The sequence below is a fragment of the Plasmodium relictum genome (genome assembly GCF_900005765.1).
Source record: "Plasmodium relictum strain SGS1 genome assembly, chromosome: 11".
Taxonomy (NCBI): Eukaryota; Apicomplexa; class Aconoidasida; order Haemosporida; family Plasmodiidae; genus Plasmodium; species Plasmodium relictum.
This window is the reverse complement of record NC_041689.1, coordinates 1,509,865-1,533,309: the sequence shown is the minus strand read 5'-3', so window position 1 is coordinate 1,533,309 and position 23,445 is coordinate 1,509,865. Positions and strand designations below refer to the sequence as shown.

General features: G+C 17.5%; 9 protein-coding genes across 9 annotated transcripts; 6 read left to right on the top strand and 3 right to left on the bottom strand.

Moving 5' to 3' along the window:
* Positions 1-31: 31 nt before the first annotated feature.
* Positions 32-951, bottom strand: PRELSG_1140100 (conserved Plasmodium protein, unknown function; the record flags this gene model as incomplete). The annotated part of the gene is made up of 4 exons (XM_028677689.1): positions 32-90; positions 312-404; positions 500-726; positions 866-951. 4 exons carry the CDS (start codon positions 949-951, stop codon positions 32-34), a joined length of 465 nt encoding a protein of 154 aa, XP_028534053.1.
* A 343-nt stretch (positions 952-1,294) lies between these two features.
* Positions 1,295-4,543, top strand: PRELSG_1140000 (conserved Plasmodium protein, unknown function; the record flags this gene model as incomplete). The annotated part of the gene is made up of 1 exon (XM_028677688.1): positions 1,295-4,543. The coding sequence occupies one exon, from the start codon at positions 1,295-1,297 to the stop codon at positions 4,541-4,543; it is 3,249 nt and encodes a 1,082-aa protein (XP_028534052.1).
* Positions 4,544-5,178: 635 nt separating this feature from the next.
* SAM50 (sorting assembly machinery 50 kDa subunit, putative) lies at positions 5,179-6,528 on the top strand (the record flags this gene model as incomplete). Its single annotated transcript, XM_028677687.1, has 1 exon — positions 5,179-6,528. The coding sequence occupies one exon, from the start codon at positions 5,179-5,181 to the stop codon at positions 6,526-6,528; it is 1,350 nt and encodes a 449-aa protein (XP_028534051.1).
* Positions 6,529-7,059: 531 nt separating this feature from the next.
* PRELSG_1139800 (conserved Plasmodium protein, unknown function) lies at positions 7,060-7,474 on the bottom strand (the record flags this gene model as incomplete). The annotated part of the gene is made up of 2 exons (XM_028677686.1): positions 7,060-7,092; positions 7,202-7,474. 2 exons carry the CDS (start codon positions 7,472-7,474, stop codon positions 7,060-7,062), a joined length of 306 nt encoding a protein of 101 aa, XP_028534050.1.
* A 1,189-nt stretch (positions 7,475-8,663) lies between these two features.
* On the bottom strand, positions 8,664-9,478 carry PRELSG_1139700 (proteasome subunit alpha type-2, putative; the record flags this gene model as incomplete). Its single annotated transcript, XM_028677685.1, has 2 exons — positions 8,664-9,262; positions 9,370-9,478. The coding sequence occupies 2 exons, from the start codon at positions 9,476-9,478 to the stop codon at positions 8,664-8,666; spliced, it is 708 nt and encodes a 235-aa protein (XP_028534049.1).
* A 1,803-nt stretch (positions 9,479-11,281) lies between these two features.
* Positions 11,282-12,482, top strand: PRELSG_1139600 (conserved Plasmodium protein, unknown function; the record flags this gene model as incomplete). The annotated part of the gene is made up of 2 exons (XM_028677684.1): positions 11,282-11,312; positions 11,602-12,482. 2 exons carry the CDS (start codon positions 11,282-11,284, stop codon positions 12,480-12,482), a joined length of 912 nt encoding a protein of 303 aa, XP_028534048.1.
* A 1,702-nt stretch (positions 12,483-14,184) lies between these two features.
* CCT6 (T-complex protein 1 subunit zeta, putative) lies at positions 14,185-15,938 on the top strand (the record flags this gene model as incomplete). The annotated part of the gene is made up of 2 exons (XM_028677683.1): positions 14,185-15,694; positions 15,817-15,938. 2 exons carry the CDS (start codon positions 14,185-14,187, stop codon positions 15,936-15,938), a joined length of 1,632 nt encoding a protein of 543 aa, XP_028534047.1.
* A 2,065-nt stretch (positions 15,939-18,003) lies between these two features.
* Positions 18,004-19,248, top strand: OAT (ornithine aminotransferase, putative; the record flags this gene model as incomplete). The annotated part of the gene is made up of 1 exon (XM_028677682.1): positions 18,004-19,248. The coding sequence occupies one exon, from the start codon at positions 18,004-18,006 to the stop codon at positions 19,246-19,248; it is 1,245 nt and encodes a 414-aa protein (XP_028534046.1).
* An 895-nt stretch (positions 19,249-20,143) lies between these two features.
* PRELSG_1139300 (conserved Plasmodium protein, unknown function) lies at positions 20,144-22,787 on the top strand (the record flags this gene model as incomplete). The annotated part of the gene is made up of 2 exons (XM_028677681.1): positions 20,144-22,642; positions 22,743-22,787. 2 exons carry the CDS (start codon positions 20,144-20,146, stop codon positions 22,785-22,787), a joined length of 2,544 nt encoding a protein of 847 aa, XP_028534045.1.
* Between the last annotated feature and the right edge of the window lie 658 nt (positions 22,788-23,445).

The window sequence follows — 23,445 nt, the reverse complement described above, 5'->3', positions numbered from 1 at the left end:
TTAATAATTTAATATGTAGACATATATATTTTCAGTTATTCTGTTTCATTTTTTCAAGCATTTCTTTAAATATTTCTTCAGCTTCTAATTCTAAAAAAATTTATATATTAGTTGGAACTTAATTGATTTTGTATTTTTAAATTATATATTTATTTTATTTTATTTTTTTTTTAATATTTTTTCTTTTTTTCAAATTGTCTAATTTTTTTTTAAATTATATATCTTTTAGAATTATTTCATTTATAAATAATTTTTTTTTTTTTTTAATATACTTTAATACTATTTGATTTTTTTTTTTTTTTTTTAATAACCTTCATTTTTTCTTTTGATTAATACTTTATTTTGTAAGCAGTCATATATTTCAAAACATAAATCATCAGTACATTTTTCTTTTATAACTATTCCTAAAAAAAATTAAATTCATTTAAAAACATTTTTTTTTTTTTATATATTTTACTTTTTATTTTAATAGTGATAAAATTTTATTTTTATGAAATACCTTTTAGATGTAATGAAATAATATCTTTTAATTTTTCATATATAGAACAATAGCGGTAGTCATATAATACTTCTATATCTCTATTAAAAAGGAAATCATTACTTTTCACTATTTTGCTATAGGAACCAATTTTCTTCATTTTAAAATAAGGATATTTTAGTATCCTATGCTTATGAATCATATCATTTTCACTAACATTTCTTATTTTTTTTATTCTAGTTCTGTCTCTATAAAATGAATCAATGATTACGTATATATATATATATATATGTATCAATAAAATAATTAAAAAGAATATCCATAAAACCTTTTTCTATCTTTCTTTTCATTTATTATTTTTTTTTTTTTTTCATTTTTTATTTTTACATTTTTGGGTTCATAAATTGTTTCCATTCTCTGGCGCTTTTAAAATGTATCATACGAAAAAATAAAAATATATTTTTCTTTTCCATTTTTTTCTTTTTTTATAAAAACTAAAAAAAATCTTCTAAATTACATTTTGTAAATTTATTTTTTTAGAATAATAAAAATAATATATATATATATATATATAAAATTAAAAAAATATTATATTCCAAAAGATTATTCTATTAAAAAGAGTTTTAAAAAAATAAAATTTTTTGAATTGTTATATAATATATATATACACAATATATCTTTATACTAAATAAAATATATAAATAAATTTATTCATAAAATGATACATTAAAATATATATAATTTGAACAAATGAAAAATCAAAAATAAATTAAAATTAAATCATTTAATATAGTGAAGAAATTACAAAATGAAATAATGTTTAATTATTTTTTAAAAAGTTTTAACAAATGTAAAAACAAAAATGATGTAATTCATTTAAGTAAACAATTTTTAAAGAATATTTTTCACTTTAATACATATGAAATATCTTTAAGCCTAAACAAATTTTCGAAAATAAATTTTGATGATAAGATATTTTGGAAAAAGGTATGTTATATAATTACTACGAGCAACAAGTTTTCAGAAAATTTTCATTTTTTAAAAAAAGAGAAAAATGAATATATTCAAGATAATAAAGATGATAAAAAGAATATAGAGAAGAAAAGGTTATCAAATAATAATGTAGAGTACTTAAATAAAGAAAATAAAAAAAATGATAAACTAATAAATTATTTTAGTATTGAAGAATTGTGTTTAATTCTAAATTCATTATCAAAAGTTAATATAAAAAATGATGATATACTAAAATTTGCATCCGAAAAATTAATTAAAGAAATAGATTTAAATAAACATATAATAAATATAATTAAATCTATAAGTTATTTCTCTAATAATAATGATAATGTCAAACTAGAAAATATATTACAAAAATTTTCAAAAGATTATAAAAATTTAAATCGTTTAACAGAAAGAGATATAAGTGTTTTAATAGAACTAACGCTCAAACAAAACAATCAAAATGAACAAGAAAATAATGATGTCTTATTAATTGAAAATAAGAAAAATGAGGTAAATAAAAATGGAGAGAACGAAAATGAATCGAATGAAAACTATGATTATCAGAATAATTCTAATAAAAATTTAAGCATTTTAAAAAAAAAATTAATTAGCAGTTTAAAAAAATTTAGTTATATAAGTGAACAAAGTATAGCATTAATTTTAAATGCATATAGCAAATCGTTAGAAAAGAATAAAAAGTTATTAGATTTACTTAAAATTATAATAATATTAAAATTAAGAAAAGAATATAAATGTTCCGATATTTTTATAAGTTGTGTTACTCATTCTTATTCCACTTTTTATTATAAAGATAAACTGTTATTCAATGAATTAGCTGACTATACATATAAAAATATAAATAGTATTAATATCAAATCTCTTATTATAATTTTAAACAGTTTTATTAACATAAATATCTTGAATATAAAATTGTTCAAGGAAAGTTTAAATAAATTAGCAAATAAAGAAGTAATACTTAATTTATCAAATCAATGCACATCTAATGTAGTCACCATATTTACAAAATCTTATAACTATTTAGATAAAAAAAAAATTCATTTTATTTTTGAAAACATTATTAGAAGAATAAAAAAGGATCATAATTTAGTAAAAAAAAGTATAAATTTTAATAATTATAAAGAGGATAACTGTAATGGAAAAGAAAAATTAAAAAACATTTGCAATAAAGAGAAAATAAAAGAAAATTTGAATAAAAATTTAGAGATAATAACGAAAAAATATCAATTTAAAGATTCTTTTAATAATAAGAACTTATTTATTTTTAACTTTTTGACAAAGCATTTAACAAATATTCTCAATAATTTTAGTAAGCTAAATTATGCAGATACACATTTATTTCAAATTTTTACATATTTAATTTTGAGAAATAAAGAGAATATTAATAAGTTAGATTTTCTTAACATTACGAGTTCATATGCTAGAAGTGGATTTTTAAATAGTGATATTTATGATATTATAAAAGTGAATTCTAAAAAGTATATCATAAATAATGATTTAAAATATGTGGAATTCATAAATTTATTTACAAGTATTAGCACCTTTTTCATAATTGAAAAAAATGAAAACAAGAAAGAGTACAATAAAGAAGAAGATTCGCAATTTAAAGAAATAATTAATTTAATGATTGAAAGATTAAAAGAACATAATAATACTGATATGAATAAAAAAGAGGCAAATTACATAAATAATAAAAAGGACTCTATAAAAAATATAAGTAATGATTATGCAAATAATAAAATTAATAACAATACTAATAATCAAAATGATTTGCAATGTAATTATTTAAAATATGATTTATATAAAAATAGAAGTGATAACAGTTATAATTACTCTTCTATAAAAAATAAAAATATATTAGATAATTTATGTATGAATCATATATGTAGTATTTTATCCTCCCTTTGTAAATTAAATATCCATGATAAAATTATATATGAAAAATGCATAAAAAATATTAAAAAAAAAATTTTTAAAATAAATGGTAAATGCTTAGCTATTTATTTGTTATACGTGAGTAAATATAACATCGTTCCTGATGACTATATTAGAACAATAGTATCTAACAGTTTTAAATTCATGCATACAAATAAATATGAAAGAATAAATCTAATAGAAAAGCAAAACAGAGATTCCTTTCTCATAAAAATGCATAATTTATATTATCGATTGCAAACAAACGATATTATAAATTCAATATATATTATTAGGTGCTTAATTAAAAATGATTTTAACTACAAGAATAATACATTTATAATTTATCAATATTTACTAAATATATGTAAAATAATACAGAATAAAAATGTTCAATTAGATAATAAGGAAAATAAAAGTAATGAATATGATAATATAATAAAAATGGACGAAATCGATTTTGAAGAAAATATCCTTTTGAAAAATAGAAAATTAAATATTCAAAGTTCTTGTATATTAATTAATAGCTTATGTTTTTTAAAAACACATTTATATTTTAAAAATGAAAATTATTTTAAAATAATTATGTACTTATTATTATATTCATTTAAATATTTATTTAAAAAATTAAATTTTTTTAACTTTAGAAAGGATTTAATATATAATATAACAGATGAAATAAAAATAAATGAAATAAAAAATGTAATTAAGAAAAAAATAGATTCAGCAAGTATGCGGCAACTAAATATGTCCATCTTAATATCATTTTTTTTAGATTCCTTGGATTCAATTTATATGAAAAAAAGTAATTTATATTGTTATCCAATTAGCTTATTAAATTATTTCTATTTTATTTTAAAGTATAATCCGTTTATTCAATTTGAAAAATACTCATCTATATATAATTCTTTAAATAACAAAAAACTTACGTACAATTATGATTCACACTTTAATGAAAAGGAAATGAAATTAGCCAATTCTAAAATGCCAAATATTTCTAGTAGCGAAATAAGAATTTATCATATAATTTTAGATATATTAAAAAGAAAAAATTATTTAAAAAATTACAACATTTTTTCTACATATAATATATATATGTATTCTGTTGATATAATAATTAAACGCAAAAAATAATTATACAAAAAAAAAAAAAAAAAGAAATACTTAAAATCAAATATATGAATTATTTTAAATAATTATATTTTGTGAATTTATATATATACATTTGTTGTTACTTTATAAGAAAAATTTTAATATTTTATGTTTGTAATTTATTAATATTATTTTTTAAATGTGAAAAAAAAAAATTTTTTTTTTGAATTTGAATACATATTTTATTATATTTATATATTATTTAAAAGAAAAATATTAAATACTTTAAAACATCAAAATTAACTCATTAAAACTCTTTAAAAAAAAAAAAAAAACATATAAAGTCGATTAACTTATTTGATTAAAATATTAAGAAAACTATAAGATATTTATAGTTGCTATATCAACATGAATTATGCTAATAGATAAAAAAAAAAAAATAATAGTATATTAAAGAACTATTATATTCTAATGTTTTAAAAAAAAAAAAAAAAACAGAATTAGTTATATGCGAATAATAATTTCTACACTTATAATTTGAGTTTATATATACATATATAAAACTACATTATTTAAAAATTTATATTTTTAATGAAAATATAAAAAAAAGAAAAACCACTGATATAGATAGAAATATATATTATTTTTATATATATACTTTTTGTTGGAATTACAACATGAATATAGAATTAGATTTAAAAAAAAAAATTGATAGTGTAATAATAAATTTAGATGGAATTAACAAAATAAAAAGAAATAATTTGAATTTTATATTTGACGATATAAAAAAAAGCAATAATGTAGAAGAATTATTTTTTAATATAAAAAAGTGTAATGATAAAATAATTAATTTAAATATTTTTGAGGGTGATCCTATCATAAAATTAAATAGTTTTAATAAAAATGTAATGGTAGATTATAAGCTAAAAGAAAGAAAAAATAATTATATGATAGGAACAAATGTTAATAATAGGGGAGAAATTACTGCAGATTTCGAAGTAAATATGCCTTATATATTTAAAACAATAAATGGTGTTGAATTAAAAGCGAATATAAGTAGTTTATATACTAATAATTTTTCTTTTCGTTTTATATTTCCTTATTTAAAATATTTAACAAATTATAGACTAATACTAGAAAGTAATGTAAGCAGTTTAAATAATACAAAGTGCTCTTATATAACTAAAATGAATTCAATTAAAACATATTTATTAAAAAATAATCATTCATTTATTTGGGAAGTAAATTTTAACAAAATACTTCACAAAATAAATAGGAATTTCATACCATCTGATAAAATTTTAAAATTATGTGATCAATATATTAAAAATACAATAAAATACAATTATAAAAAAGACAAATTAAATTACGTATTAAAAAATGCGAAGAATGATGAACTAATGTGTTCACTTTACCCTACTTCTGGTTATTATTATGAAATAGAAAACGAAATTTCCTTACCCTTTTGTGAAGCAAAATTTTTTAAAAATCACATAAACTTTTTATATATAAAAAAAATAATGGAAAATTTTTTTGCTTATCTTAATATAAGTAATGGAATGAAATATGATTATGGGAAAGAGAACTTTTCGTATTTAAATAATTTTAATTTTACTGGAAGCATAGGAAGTTCATTAGTATTAAGAGGATTTGAGTATAGCAGCATTGGTAGCGCGGAGAAATGTTTTAAATTTGATAAAAAAAAAAAAAATTATGAAATGAATTATAATTATTTAGGTGCTAATTTTTTTTCCAATATTCAATTTATTTTTAAATATATTTTAAATTTTAATAATATTAATCCGATATTATTTTTTTATGTACAGTTAGGAAGACTAAGTAATAATTTAATTCCTTCATTTAAACAATTAATAAGTGATACTAGAATTTCAACAGGTGTTGGAGTAATGACTTATATTCAAAAAAATATATCCTTAGAATTATTTTTTTGTTTTCCTTTATTGTATCAATTAACTGATAAAATCAAATTTTTTCAAGTAGGTTTAAATTTTAAAGGCATTTTATAACTTAATTATAAGAAAAGTTACCTTTTTAATTTGTTAAAAATTTTTTTTTTTTATTATAATTATCCCTTTAAAGCTTTATTTTTTATTTATTTTTTATTATTCTTTTTTTATTACTTAATTTTTTTTAATTCTATTCTTCTCTTAGTACCTTGTGCTAAGTAATGTTTATGAATACTTATAAAAAATGAAATAAAATAATCTTTCTTTTAATCTTTTATATTTTATCTTCTTTTGCTCTTTTTTTTTTTTTTTAAGTAATAAATTCTTTAATAAAATATATTAATATTGAAAATGAAATAAAACATAAAAAACCAAAAAAAAAAAAAGTAAATATATAAATAAATGAATAAATTAAAAAAAAAGAAAAGAAATATATAAAAAGTATCAATAATCTTAATGTTATATAAAAACAAAACAATAACTTAAAAAATTATAATGTATAAATATATAAATAGCATTTTTTATATTTATATATACACATATTTAAATGTTAACACATCCCTAAAAATAAATCACACTGGAAAATATATCTTAATTTTTTTCCTTCTCATATAAATGTTTATTCTATAAAAAAAAAAAAAATTATAAAGTTAAAAAATATAAAAAAATTATAACATTTTATATTTTTCATATATATATTTATATGTGTATTTTATTTTTTTTTTTAATTTACTTCACTATAATATTTATTGGTCTCGTAAAGTGATTGGCAAATTGGAACAAAAGCCATTAAAAATATAGTACCATATAGATATTTCATTATAGGTATTCTTATACCTTTGGGCAAATTGGTAGCTAAATTTTCTACATTAGCATCACAATCCTTTGAATTTTTTTTATTAGAACTCATATTCCTTTTTAATATATTATTAACATTTTTATTTAAAGAAAAAAACAAGTTTCTACTAGTTTGGTTTTTATAAAATAAAGCTTTTATGTGATTCATTTTTCTTATAAATTCATATAATATAAATATGGAAATTTTCTAAAAAAAATTAATTTTTTATAAAATTTTCTTTCTTTTTTGTTGACATAATTTTATTAAAAAATCTTTTTTTTTGAATTTTTTATAATTAATATTAAATTTTTTATGTATTGAACATTTTTAGTATCACATTTGTATTTACAAAATTACGATTTATTTATTTTTTTTTTTCTGTTAATCACATATATATATATATATATATATGCATGAAAACGAAATTTCGTTTAAATATTTCATAAAGAGCACCCTCCAAAAAAAAAAAAAAAAAAAATATTTATAAATACTTAAAAAAATAATACTACTGTAAATTTATTTAAAAAAAACATAAAATAATAAAAAAATAAGATAAAAGAAAATTTTGAAAGCTTTAATTATTTTATATAGAAATAGAACGATTATTTTTTTTTTTCTTTTTTATTTAAAAGTTTTTTTCAACTTTAAATTGTTTTTGTATTACTACATACTTGTATTAAGTTGCAAATATTTTCTTTTTTTTTTTCTTTAAATTTTTAGACATTTATTATTTTATATATATTTTTTATGAAATAATAATTCTCATATATTTTTATATATATGTAAGGTTTAAAAAAAAAAATTACTATATTTTATAAATAATGCATAAAAGTTTTTTAATTTTTTAAGTTTTAAAAAAAAAAATGCTTTAAAATTTTTATATAAAAGGTTTTATTTATTTTATTATTTTTTTTTTTTTTAATTTTTATTTTTCATCATATTTATATATATAAAAAAAAAAATAAATAAATAAATATAAAAATAAATTGATTCTAAAATGTTTATTATGATATGGTTACGTATTATTACTCTTATTTTATACTAATATATCGTTTTACTTTTTATGTTGTATATTATAAAATTGTTATCCTATTTTATATATAATTATTTATTTCATATATATATATATATATATAATTATAAATTTATGATAATTGTAATTTTTCTATCCATCTTCTCATTAATGTATATTTATAAATATATTTTAAGTTATACTGCATATGTGCTGTTTATTCTAATGTATTATATATAGATATTTAATTTTTCTTTTTTTCTTTATTAAGTTTTTACATATTATTATGTTTATTTAACTATTTTATTTACATAAAACCTAAAACTTTTTTTTTATTTTATATATTTATTCTATTTCTATTAAGTAATCTTTAATTTCATTTGGTTTTAAGATTTTAAATGGTTTGTTATTATAAGCTACACCTATTTCAATATTTTTCTCATTCATAACTCCCTCATAACTTTCTTTTAAAGTTAAAATAGCTGTATGAATGGCATCTTCTATTTCAATATCATTATTATATCTTTTTTCTAAAAAAGAAATATTGTTTTGATAGTCTTTTCCAATACATGTAGCTTTCCAGTTAAAATAACAACCAGATGGATCAATTTGATATAAATGATTACCATGTGTATCAGATCCACATATTAATAAAGATATCCCAAATGGTCTCACTCCACCTGTTTGTGTAAATTCTTGAACAATTGATGCTATTTCTTTCACTAATTTTTTAACTAATATTTCATTACCATATTGTAAGGAATATTTAATTGCTTCCTTTCTTGCTTTTTTTAATAATACACGGAAATCTCCAGGCATACCTGAATACACAATTCCTATGTGTTCACTAATTTGCTGAATTTTCGATATACTACTTTCTTCTATTAATTCATTTGGATTTTTTTTTTCTGTAGCTATAACTACTCCATTTTTTGCTCTAATACCTTTAAAGAAAAAAAAAATAAAATTTCACATATGCACAATTAAATGCAAAAAAAAAAAAAAAAAAAAAACTAAAAAATAAAGTAATAAGGTTAATTAAAAGTATTACCCAAAGCTGGAGAACTATTAGATACTCTATTTAAGGCATATTCAATTTGTACTAGTTTACCAGTTGGACTAAAAGTTGTTAAGGAAAAACTGTATTCACCATCAGCCATTTTTTTTTAAACAAAATGAAATATATTTTTATTTAATATAAAAAAAATAAAAATAAAAATAAAAAAAATATAAAAAAAAAAGAAGAAAACTACAAAGAAGTATATTATTTACTTATTTACTTTTTTTATTTAGAAAAATATTTTCATCTCAAAAAAAAAAAAAATTGTATTATTAACTTTTACATAAATTGACACATAATAAGATTTATATAATTCCTTAAATTAATGTATGTATTAATATATATTTAAATTGGAATACATACAAAAATATAAATTTTAGTAATATATATTTGATATTTCCATCTTTTAATTTTTAAAATTAAATTTTTGAGATTTATAAAATGGTACCTTAATTTTTTTTAATTTTTTTTTTCAATTTTTTTTTACATTCTTTTATTTTATTTTATATTTTTTTTTTTTTCGTTCTGATATTTCTCTTTAATTTTGTAGTATTTACAAATAAAAAAAAGAACTACATGATATTTTATAATCATAAATACTTTAATTTTCTTTTATTTTCTCAATATGATCTCAGTTAAATATTTTGGGCAATTTTTTTAGATAAAAAAAAAAATGAAAAAGAAAAAGGAAGTAAAATAGTAATATGATGAAAAAATGAAGTATTTTTTTTATTTTGAAAATTTTTGTTGTTGTACATATAAAGTAGATTTTTGTAAAAAAGATAAAAATAAATAAAAGTGTTTCAATATGAGTTAATAGATTTAACTTCTAAAGGAGTCATTTTTTTTTATCATTAAAAAAGCCTTATATCTTTTTTAGTTATATTTTAATCTTTATAAATAGTGAAGTATTTTAATAATTTATGAAAAGGCTTTTCTTGAAATAAATAAATGTCATCATAATTTATATGTGCATAGCTTTTTTTTTTTAAATTATATTTTTCTAATTATCCATTTAGTAAGAATAATACTTTAAAAAAAAACGTATATATAATTAATTAAATTAGTTCCTATAATTATGATGGTATATTAATATATAAATTTTTTTTTCTTTCTTTAGACTTTTTACCAATTTAAAAAAAAAAAAAATAGTAAATTACATATTTAGCTTACAATATATTATTTATTAATACTACTGTACTTAAATAACAGTGTTATATGTGTGCTACATTTTATTATATAATATATATATATATATATATATATTCAAAACAATATGTATGTTTTTTAAAATAGATAAATACATTTTGAATTCCTAATTTCTTACATAATCGCGGTATAGTATTATAATAAATTTTTAAATTGTGTACTTATATCAATTTCCATTTTTGATGAAATATATATTCTATCTTTTTAATTTTTTTGCTATTACTTTTTTTTTGAAGTATCGCAATTTTTTTCATTTTTTTCTTTTGTATTATTAAGCATAAAATACTCTTTTAAGAATAAATAATAGCAAAAATATATTCTTCAAATAATAAAAATTATAAATAAATTTCTATAATTTAAATAAAAGTTATGTAGAATTATGATTAATTACTTTTTATTGAAATATTTACTAAATCTTTTTAGAAATAAGTAAAATATATTGTACTTTTTTAGCATACCGTACAAGAGATACTTTTTCTTTCAAAAAAAAATATTATATATATATATATATTTTTTTTTTTTTCTATTATTTTATTTTTTTATTTTTTATATTTATTTTTTTTATTTTTTTTTTTAGTAACATAATTTACAAAAGAAATTTATTTCAAATAATATTTATTTATATTTTAATTATACTAATTTTATTCAAAAATAAAATTAATAAACACTGTAATTTTCTACATAAGCTTGAAAAATGTATGGATTTAGTAATTTATACAGATCAGGTATAAAAACCTTTAATTTTTTTTTAGTCTTTTTTTTTTTTTAACTATGTAAAATAACTGAAAAAAAAAATTTATATTCATATTAGGAATTAATATTTAATTTAATGAATATATTTATTAAAATACGAACCTATATTTTTATTTTATTTATTATTTTTACTTAATTTTTTTTTTTTGTGTGTGTATATATGAAATTATGCATGTAAAAAATAATAGCTCATGCAATATACATATGTATACAAATAAATATATATATATATATATATATTAATACTTGTTTTTTTTTAAGTTGAAGAAAATGATGAATTAAAAAGTGATAATGATATATTTGGATACGAAAATAAAGAAAGTAATGAAGTTAATTTAAAAAATCTCTTTTCAGATAAAAATAAAGAGATAGAAGATATGCAAGATAAAAAAAACAAATATGAAAAGAATAAAAAAAATGAAAGAAATGAAGATAATGAAGAAAATCAAGATAAATTAGGTGATAAAGAAAATATAAAAGAAAAAGTTGGTAACGATACAAAAAATGAATTAAAGGAAAAGGGAAAAGAAAAACAGGAAATTACAGAAGAAAGGAAAAAAGGTTTAGATGCTGAAGAAAATAATAATGTAAATTCCGTAGAAAAACAAAAAATATACAATATTGCACATAAAAAACAAGATGAAATTACAAAATATTCAAAAAATTATGAAAAATTGAATATAAAGGATAAAGAAAATAAAGAAGATATGGGAGAAAAAAAAAAGAACGAAGTAAAAGAAAAAGATACAGTAGAACAAAAAAATATAGAAATAATTAATCAAGTAAAAAATGAGCTGATAAAAAAAAATGACGAATTAAATGAAGATGAAAATAAGGGAAATATCAAATATGAAAAAGGAAGATATGAAAATTTAGTAATGCAACTATCAGATCAGAAAAATATGAATTTAATTCAAGGTATGAATAAAAAATTTACGTTTCCATCTTTATCACCAACTGATGTTCTTATTCCAGGAAAGGAAAACGAAAATATTACTATGTATCATTTTAATCCTGAAAAATTCGGATATAAATATAATAATGGATTAAAACCTTCAGAAGGTTATTTACTAATTTATCCTCATATATCACACAATTCTATACCACCAAAAATAAAAAAAAAAAAAATAGGATGCTGTTAGAAAGTAAAAAGAAAAAAAAATTATACTTTTATAATTGTTTTTATAGTTGAAGTTTTTATTAAAATATTAATTAGTACGTATATATTTTTGTAATTAATATACTTTTTTAGATATCTATCTATCTATATATATATAACTATATTCCGATTATACAATTTTCCTTTTTTTTTTTTTCTATTTATAAAAGATATTAGTATATTTTATTGCACCTAAAAGTAATAATTAATTCTTGTAATTTATGTAATATTCTTTTTTTAAGGTTTATATATTGAAATTATTTAATTTTTTTCAATATAATTTTATGTAAATTTTTTTTTTTTTCCCCTTTTTTAATTATATTATCTATTCATACAATTTATAAACATTAAGTATTAATAAAGAGATGTATTCTCATGAACTTTTAAAAATTATTGAAACTTAAATAAAAATAACAATGAAATGTACATATATATATATAAATTTAACCTTTATAATATTAATAAATATTTATTAAGAATTACATAATAGTTAAAGTAGATAAAAATAAGGCATAAAATTAGAAAGTTATCTAATTATCTAAAGAAATGATTTTTATATTTACTACAATTAATATATTTGTTCTTAAAGGGGGAAAAAAAAAATATGGTTAATCCCATTAATCAATATATTATTTTAAAAAGAACTTTTTTAATATTTCTATATTTATAAATCTAAGAGAAAAAAAAAAAAAAAAAATTAATAAGTAAAATAAAATATATAGTTATATAACAATGTGTTTAAAAAAAATTTAAATAAACTGAAATACATATTTTTTGTTTAATAAAATACATTTCTTGTATTAGTCTATCTTATATATATAAATATATATTTCTTTTTTTTTTTTAATAGCAATTTGATTTATATTACATTCAAAATGGTACTTAGAAATAAAAATAAATGGAAACAATTTTCTACAAATACAAAAATCTCTAATTTCATTTCTTAATGGGAAAAAAAAAAAAAAAAAATTATTCAAATTATTCCACGGAATATTTTGATAAAATATATATATGTAATATGAGTGAAATTTTTATAAAATATTTATAAATTATTATTTAATGTAATAATAAAAATTTGAGAATCTATTTAATAACGTAAAATAATAAATATATTAACATATAAAATTTTTTTTTTTATATAATAAATAAAACATAAATAAAAAATAAAATTGACATATTACTTTATTTTTTTTAAATTAAATTAAATTGAATTAAATTAAGTCAATATTTCTTTTTCTAAAAATATTCCAAGTATAATATTAAATTTCATTCTTTTCCTTTTAATTTGCAAAGGTATGTTATAATAAAGAACAATGTTATAAATGAATAAAAGAAAAAAGAAATTTTATATTCTATGTAAATATAAAAAAAAAAAAAATATGATATATAATTTAAAATTCTATTTCATTTATTTATTATTACATAATTGAAAATCACTGAATTAAAAAGTAGATATTTCTTCTTTTCATTAATAATTATACATATTTTTTTATTTTATTTTATTTAATTTTATTATATTCATATGAATCTTTTATATTATATATATATATGCTTAATTTTTTTTTTTTTTTTCTCATTTTTTATCCTTTTAATTTTATTCGTGTAAATATATGTGTAGATATATATATTTATATATAGAGAGATATATACATAAATATATATGTATTTATTTTTGTTTTTTTTAGATGTCTATTCATTTATTAAACAAAAAAGCAGACAGCTTGCGTTCAACAAATGTACTACTGACAAATATGAATGCAAGTAAAGGAATGTATGAAATAATAAAAAGCAATTTAGGACCCAAAGGAAGTTATAAAATGTTAGTAAGTAGTTCTGGTAGTATTAAAATAACAAAAGATGGGAATGTTTTATTAAATGAAATGATGATACAACATCCTACTGCCAGTATGCTTAGTAGAATATGTTCAAGTATAGATGAAAATTTAGGAGATGGATCTAGTAGTAATTTAATTGTTGCTACTTCACTAATTTACTTATCAGAAAAATACATTCTATATGAAAATGTTCATCCACGTATTATTACACAAGGATTTGATACTGTTAAAACTATTCTATTAGATTTACTTGAAACTATGAAAATCCCAGTAAATATAGAAGAAAAGTTTGATAAAGAATTATTATATAATGTTGCAAAAACATGTTTAAGAACAAAGTTACCTATTACTTTATCAGATAAATTGGCCGATGATTTAGTAGAAAGTATCAAAATAATTTATGATCCTAATAAGCAAATAGATTTGCATATGATTGAGATAATGGACGTTAAGAGAAATATGAGTATAAACACAAAATTAATTAGAGGAATGGTATTAGATCATGGTTGTAGGCATCCTAATATGCCAAATAAATTAACGAAATGTTTTATTTTAGTTTTAAATGTCAGTTTGGAATATGAAAAAAGTGAAGTTTTTTCTTCATTTGTATACTCAACCGCAGAAGATAGAGATAAATTAGTTGAATCCGAAAGAAAGTTCACAGATGATAAAGTCAAAAAAATTATTGAATTAAAAAGAAAATTAATAGAAAAGAAATTCAAAGAAACCAATGAAATGTATAATTTTGCCATTTTTAATCAAAAAGGTATTGATCCAATTAGTTTAGATTTATTAGCTAAAGAAAATATAATGGCATTGAGAAGAATTAAAAGAAGAAATTTAGAAAGAATTGTTTTATGTTGCGGAGGAAATGCTTGTAATAATGTTTATGATTTAACTGAAGAGGATGTTGGATATGCTGGGTTAGTTTATGAAATTTGCATAAATGATGAGAAATATACATTTATTGAAGAAGTAACAAACCCTAAGAGTTGTTCTATTTTTATTCAAGCTCCTAATGATTATACCATTAAGCAAATAAAAGATGCTATTAGAGACGGATTAAGAAGCATAAAAAACGTTATTGAAGATAAATGTGTTATATCAGGAGCAGGCTCTTTTGAAATTTTGGCATACTGCAAATTAAAAGAAGAAGAAAAAAAAATTAAAGGAAAACAGAAATTTGCCTTTGACATTTATGCAAATAGCTTATTAAACATACCTAAAATTCTTCTAGAAAATAGTGGCCTAGATATTCATCAAACTTTATTCAATGTAATAGATAAATATAACCAAGACAGTAAAGAACCATTGGGAGTAGATTTGGATACTGGAGAACCAATAATAGCCCACTTAAAAGGTAAAAAAGAAAAAGAAAACATTTGATTTTTATTTTTCTCTTATTTTTAATTAATCATTAAAAGATAAGATAAAAATAAAACCTTATATATATTCATTTTTCTTTTTCTTTTTTTTTAATAGGAATATATGATAATTATTGTGTAAAGAAACAGATTTTATCAATAGCAACGGCAATATCTCAACAAATTCTTTTAGTAGATGAAATTATAAGAGCAGGAAAATCAATGGGAGAAGAAAAATAAATTTTTCTTTTTTTTTTTCAAAAATTAGCTTTTTATTGTTGTTAATAATTTTTTTCTTAAACAGATCTTCATAATATATTGTTATTATTTATGAAAATTCTTAATATTTTTATGTATAATTATTTTGTCATATATTTTCCCTCTATTATTTCCAAAAAAGAAAAAAATGAAATAAATTTATTGTCTATATTTATATATTTTAATTAATACTTTTTATTTTATATCTTATATATTTTTTAACAATATACATAATATATATATATATATATATATGTAGAATACAAATGATTCTAAAAACAATCTAAAACATATATAAATTTATATTACCTTATATTGAAAAAAAAAAAAAGCATTTGAATAGCAGTTTTTTTTATAAAACTTTAAAATTTAATTAATAATAAATATTTTAAAGTATATAGTTTCCTTTTTTACAACTATGATAAAATTTATATTTTTTTTTAATAAAAAAAAGAGAGAGAAATAACATTAATTCAATGCATATATATAAAAGATATAAATATTTAAGAAATTCATTATCTTTTGAAATTTTTAAATACTAAAATTTGAGAATTTTAACAACCATAATATTTTTAATATTTTGTATATCTAAACATAATATAATGTTTAAATTATTATTTATTTAAATATAAATTAAGATAAATATAATAATAGGATATGTAATATATAAAACGAATACTGTATTCTAATTTATATATTCAATTAATTCAAAGCACCGTTTAGGAGAAATATTTTTATATGTAAAAATAGAAAAGATTTATTAATTTATTCTTAAGATTAATACATAATACAATTATATTTAATAAATTAAAAAGAATTATTTTAATTCAAATAAATTATTAATAATATATATATATATTTAAAAAAATACAAAGGTATTGAGAAAAGAAATTTGAAAAATTGATTTAATGTGTATTCTAAGATGCATATTTATATAATTTATAGGTCATATATTTAATTTGGTATTCTTTTATATTTCATATTAATTTTTTTAATTTCTTTTTAAAAACATTATGTATATTTATTTTTCCACAGTTAACATTATTTTTAATTTTTTAGTACGTGAATATTTAAAATCCCTTAAATGCTTAGTTCTTTTCATAGAAAATCCGTTCATATATTATTTTAAATTTATATATATACTATAGTGCTTTATCTAATATATGTTTGCTCAAAATGTGTAAATATTTTAATTTTCTACTTAAATGTTTTAGAAACGTATATCTATTTTCTTGCTTTCACTTTTTTTTGTAAATTTTTACAAATTTTTTTCTTTTGAATTTTTTATAATTAATTTATAATTATTTGAAATTAATTTTTTCTTTTTTTTTTCTATTGATATTTTATTCTACATTAACCAAATTAAATATAGTATATTTCTTTTTTATTTTATACCTGAAGATTATAAAAAAATAAACTAAATTTAAAGATATATTTATATTATTTCTCTTGATTTTAAAGTTCTATAATTGTGTTGAAAATTTAGTAAATGTAATGGATATTTTTAAAATAATATTAATTATTTATAATTTAATTTTTTAGGTAATTTGATTATTTTTTTTTATATAATATATATATATATATATATACTTATCTTTAAAAACGATCAGAAAGAAAAGTTTAAAGGTAAGTACACACCTGAGTTTTTCTCAAATCAAGGATCCCGTAAATATACTGGATTAAATATCTATTTAGTTTTAAAAGTTTAAGAAATATGTTTTTAAAATAATTTAAATTATTTACAATTATAGGTTTTTAAAAATATTTGTTTTTATTTTATTTTACTTTTTTTTTTTTTTTTTTTTTGATATATTTTGTTCTGTTAGCCTATTATACTTTTTATGTTTCTAAAAAAAAAAAAAATTACAGTAATTGTTTATTTTTTGTCAAAAAATACTATTTTATTTTTTTAGTTTTAAAAATTTTTATAGAGGTTGTAATAATATTTTTTTAAAAATAATAATATTTATATTTAATATTTCTGTTAAATCAGAAATACTAAAATTAATTGTATACACTAATATATATTTTATCGTATTAGAAAAAAATGGATTTTCTTAAAGAATTAAAGACTAGCCAAGATTATATGAAGAATGAGCTAACATTTGGTGCACATAATTACTTTCCTATCCCTGTTGTTTTAACAAGAGGAGAAGGTGTATTTGTTTATGATGTTGAAGATAGAAGATATTATGATTTTTTAAGTTCATATTCTGCAGTAAATCAGGGTCATTGTCATCCACATATATTGAATGCTATGGTTAAACAAGCAGGCAAATTAACTTTATGTAGTAGAGCTTTTTTTAGTGATAATTTAGGAATATGTGAAAGATACCTTGCGAATTTATTTGATTATGATAAAGTTTTAATGATGAATTCAGGTGCCGAAGCTAATGAAACAGCTTATAAATTATGTAGGAAATGGGGTTATGAAATTAAAAAGATCCCTAAAAACTCAGCTAAAATTATTGTTTGTAATAATAATTTTTCAGGAAGAACTTTAGGATGCATATCTGCATCAACAGATAATACATGCACTAATAATTTTGGCCCTTTTGTCCCTAATTTTGTAAAAGTTCCATTTGACAATTTAATTGAATTAGAAAAAGAATTAAAAGATCCAAATGTGTGTGCCTTTTTTGTTGAACCTATTCAAGGGGAAGCAGGAGTTATTATACCTTCAGAAAATTACTTAAAGGGTGTATATGATTTATGTAAAAAGTATAACGTATTATTTGTAACTGATGAAATTCAAACAGGATTAGGGAGAACAGGTAAGATGTTATGTTCAGAACATTTTAATATAAAACCAGACATAGTTTTACTTGGAAAAGCTCTATCTGGTGGATATTATCCTATATCAGCTGTTTTAGCAAATGATGATATAATGCTTGTTTTAAAACCAGGTGAACATGGATCAACTTACGGTGGTAATCCATTGGCTTCTGTAATATGTATAGCATCATTGGAGGCTATCATAAATGGAAAATTATGTGAAAATGCGGAAAAATTGGGTCCCTTTTTCTTGAACTCTTTAAAAGAAGAACTAAAAGAAAGTAAAATTGTTTTTGATGTTAGAGGAAAAGGATTGCTATGTGCAATAGAATTTAAAACTGATCTAGTTAATGTATGGGATATATGCTTAAAATTAAAAGAAAATGGATTATTAACCAAACCTGTTCACAAAAAAACTATCCGTCTATCACCTCCACTTTGTATTTCCAAAGAACAGTTAATTGAATGTTCAAAAATTATTTCTAAAACAGTTAAACATTTTGATGATCTGTTGTAAAATATGAACAACTATTTTTTTTCACCCCAAAGTATTTTATTTATAAAAAAGAATTTTAATAATGTCTAACACAATATGCAACATATGATGATTTCATTTCACTAAAATTTTTGAAATATCACATTATTAATAATTTGCTTTTTATTTTAAATTATGTATATTTATAATTTTTTTTTTTTTTCCGTTTTATATTTTAGCTCATTCTTTTACATATTTTCATTTAGATAAAACTTGTAAAAACTATTTTTATATTTATTAATTTATAATAGAGTGAATGATCACAGACATAAATAACAAACTCTTCTTTTTTTGCATTTGTTTTTTAATTATTATTTTGTTTGTATCATTTGCTATATTATTAAATCATTTGTTCGTTATTAATATTTTAAATATCTATATTTCATTTTATAAAAAATTAAGGACTTTAATATATCGTTTTCTTTATTTTATAAAATTTATCTTAATAATTGTCTTTGGATACAATCTAGTAATAATTTTAGTTAATATTTGTTTTTAAATTATTTATCTATTTTTATTTTATTTTATTTTATTTTTTTTTTTTTTTTTTTGGTGGTTATTCTTATAGAAATGCTTTCACATAAATAAAAAAAATTAAAAAAAAAATGTTAATTTTTAAATTATTAATAATTAAATTTTATTATATTTTTATTATAAAAATGTAGCTCAATTTTTTTTTCGTATAAAAATAAACTTTTTTTTTTTCTTTTTATGAATTACATTAATACAAAAATAGCAAAATATCTAAATAATATTTTATTTTATGTATGATGATATGTGAATCAATATCTTTATTTTTCGTAAATTTTCAAGTTTAATATTTTTTATTCATTTATATGCCTAATTTTTATATGTTTTTTTTTTTTTTTTTTTCAATATGAATAATATAATGGATGATAATTTAGATATATTTGATGATTTAATGCTTAAAAAAGAAGAAGTTAAATATTTGTTTGAAAATGGTGATGAGGATTTGAATAATTTTCTGATATGTAAAAAAATAAACTTAACTAAAGAAAAAAATGAAAATATAAAAAATATGAAAAAATTAATTTTACAGTATCCAGATATTTTTGTAAAAAATTCTTTTATTTTGAGAGAATTAAAAAGAAACATTGAAGAAAATGAAATACTTTTTAACAATATAAATTTGAATTATGAAAAAATAACAAAATTATTTGAAGGTGACGATTATAAAAATAATATAAATAATTTAGAGTATTCTTTTAATGAATACATTTCAAAAAATAATTATTTAAACAATATTTTTAAAATCCCTTTAATACTTTATAAAAATAATGAAAAACAAAATTTACAAGATTTCACAAAATATTTAAAGATGTGTTGTAACATTAAAATAGTTTTATGCTTTTTTTATAATTATGCTTCAGAAAATAAATGCTTAGTTAATTACTTAAAAGATTTTGAAAAACACATGAATAAAGAAATCGAAATAGCAAGAGAAAATATAAGTAACTTAATTATGAAAAATGAAAGCGTAGACATCTTAAAAAAACACTTAAAATACTTGTTAGATATATATAATTATTATAATATAAAAGTTAATAAAAAAGAAATAAATAAATACACTAATGATAGCATGAACGGACAAAAAATAGAAAATTACAAAGATCTCTTAAATCATTCGGATTCATTTAAAACAGAAATTAATAAAAATAACATGAATTATTCCGATAGTTTTATAAATAATGATATTAACGATGAAGCTAAAATAAATAGTGAATACATTAAAAGTGAATTTTTAATGTTAAAACATTATAGTATATTAGTATCTATAAAAGAACGATTAGAAAAAAGAAAAAAAAAAGAAAATAATTGTTTAAGTGCTTATGAAATAATCAAGATATTTCTAAACGAAATTATAAATTTAAAAAATACATACGAAAAAATATTTAATGTAATAGATACTAATTTATATAAGCATATAATATTTTTATATTATTTTGCTTTTTCTTTAATACATATTAAAATAAAAGAAAAGAACAAAATAAATGAGAATATTCATAATACTAACAAAAATGATAATTTGCTAAATAAACTTAATTTGGAAATACTAATGAAAATAGGTAATTCTGATAATATTACCGACAATAAATTTTTGAGAAATAAAGAAAATTACAAAAACATCTCTAATAACAGAAATGAATGCCAGCATAAAAAAAATAATAAAAATGATACAGACAAAAATTTAGATAATATCTGTTTTACCCCTAATATAATTAGTAATGATAATACGGATGCTTTTGAACAATCAATAGATAATATGATTAGTAAAGATAAAAATGAAAAAGACGCTAGTGAAAATTATACAAAAAAAGAGTATTTTGATATTTTTACTTTAAAATATCCTTTTTTAAATTTAAATAGCTCTATTTTTAATTATATGTATTACTATGTTTTCTTTAAAGATGACAAAGAAATCATTAGTTTTAACAGTGACGACGAAAATGAAGAAACAAAAAAAATAGAGAAAAGTGAGTTTTCAATTGATGAGAAAATATATGAAAAGGATAATTCAATGAGTACATTATATCAGAAAAATGAAATGAAAAATCATTATAATTTTATTGAAATTTTATATGAAGAAAATGATAAAAAATACAAAAGAAAAAAAGAAAAAAAAAAAAAAAGTAAACAAAAATATAAATATTTTGATCATTATACTTCAATACAAGTTTTAATTCGAAACGAAAAAATCAAAGAATCTGTGCTGGATTTATTTAAATATAGAAATGATCATTTATTTTCACCAATGGAAAAAGAAAATGAAGGTATAGAAATTTCTATTATATTTCATAATATTTTAAATAAAATATTTATAATGTATCTTTACGAGTTTCTACAAAAAAATAATTTACACTTATATCAAAATGTATTATTTTTTGATGAAACAGAAAAGGAAATAATAGATGAACATAAAAATATTATTTATGTAATATCAGAGCATATACAATATCAAAAAGAGTATTTCCTTAGAAATCAAAATGATTTTTTTCATTTAAATGAAGAAAAAAAAAAAAATGCAGAAACTTATGATCAGAAATATTATCATGAAAAAATAAATGAAAAATTTAAACACGAGTTTTTAATTTCGTATTTTTATAATATTATTTTCATCTTAAAAAATATAAAATATTATGTAGATAAATCGTTGTTTTATGTAATCACTTATTTATTTGAAAATTCTTTTAAAAATGTTATTGAAAACTTAATGATTATTTTTTTAGCCAATAAAAATATTTTTTTTAAATCAAAAAGTTTTCATTTTATAATGGAAATGCTTTTTAAAAACATTTTTCCTTTTACTTTTTTTTTTCTTTCTAGTATTTTTCAAATTGACGTTACCAGTTCAACGGTTAGAAATAAAATTAAAAATATAATTAAATAAAAATAATAATAATAATAATAATATAAATATATAATATTTATACGAATATACCTTTCTTTTTTTTCAGGAAAAGATATTTAAAATCTTAGACAATTTTGGAATTATTGTATAAAATGACAATTTTTGTTTATTTCCTTTTTTTCTTTTTTTCATTTTTTTTTTTTTTAGTACTAATTTTTTTTATTCTATTACCATATAAAGAAAAATACAAATTTTATTTCTCTTTAAAAATTTAATAGTAATATGCTTTTTTTTGAATTAAATCCAAAAATTATTTTAATATTTAAAAAATAAAAATATGGAAAGCTTTTTCTATCAATTTTTAATATACAAAAATGTTTTCTTCTTTTTTTTTCTTTCTTTTTTTAGTGTTACTTTGTTCATCTAATTCTTTTTTATCCTTGAAAAAAAAAAAAAAAGCAAATGAATATAAAAATATGTATTCATAAAAATGCATAAAAGAAAAAAAATAGCAAATTTAAATGTTAACAATAGTTCAAATCTTTAAAAAAAAAAAATATTTCTATGAAACAAATATCATTAAATGATTATATTGAAATGAAATTTTAATATTTAAGATAGTAAATTTAAATGTACAAATATTACATTTATATCATATAAACCGATTAAAATATATTGTATCAATTAAAAACACGTTCTTTTGTGATGATTTAATGATTTTATTTAGCAATGTATAAATCACTGTACAAATATTTTGAAAAAAAAAATTTTTTAATTTTCATTCAGACGTATGAAATTTTAAAAGAACT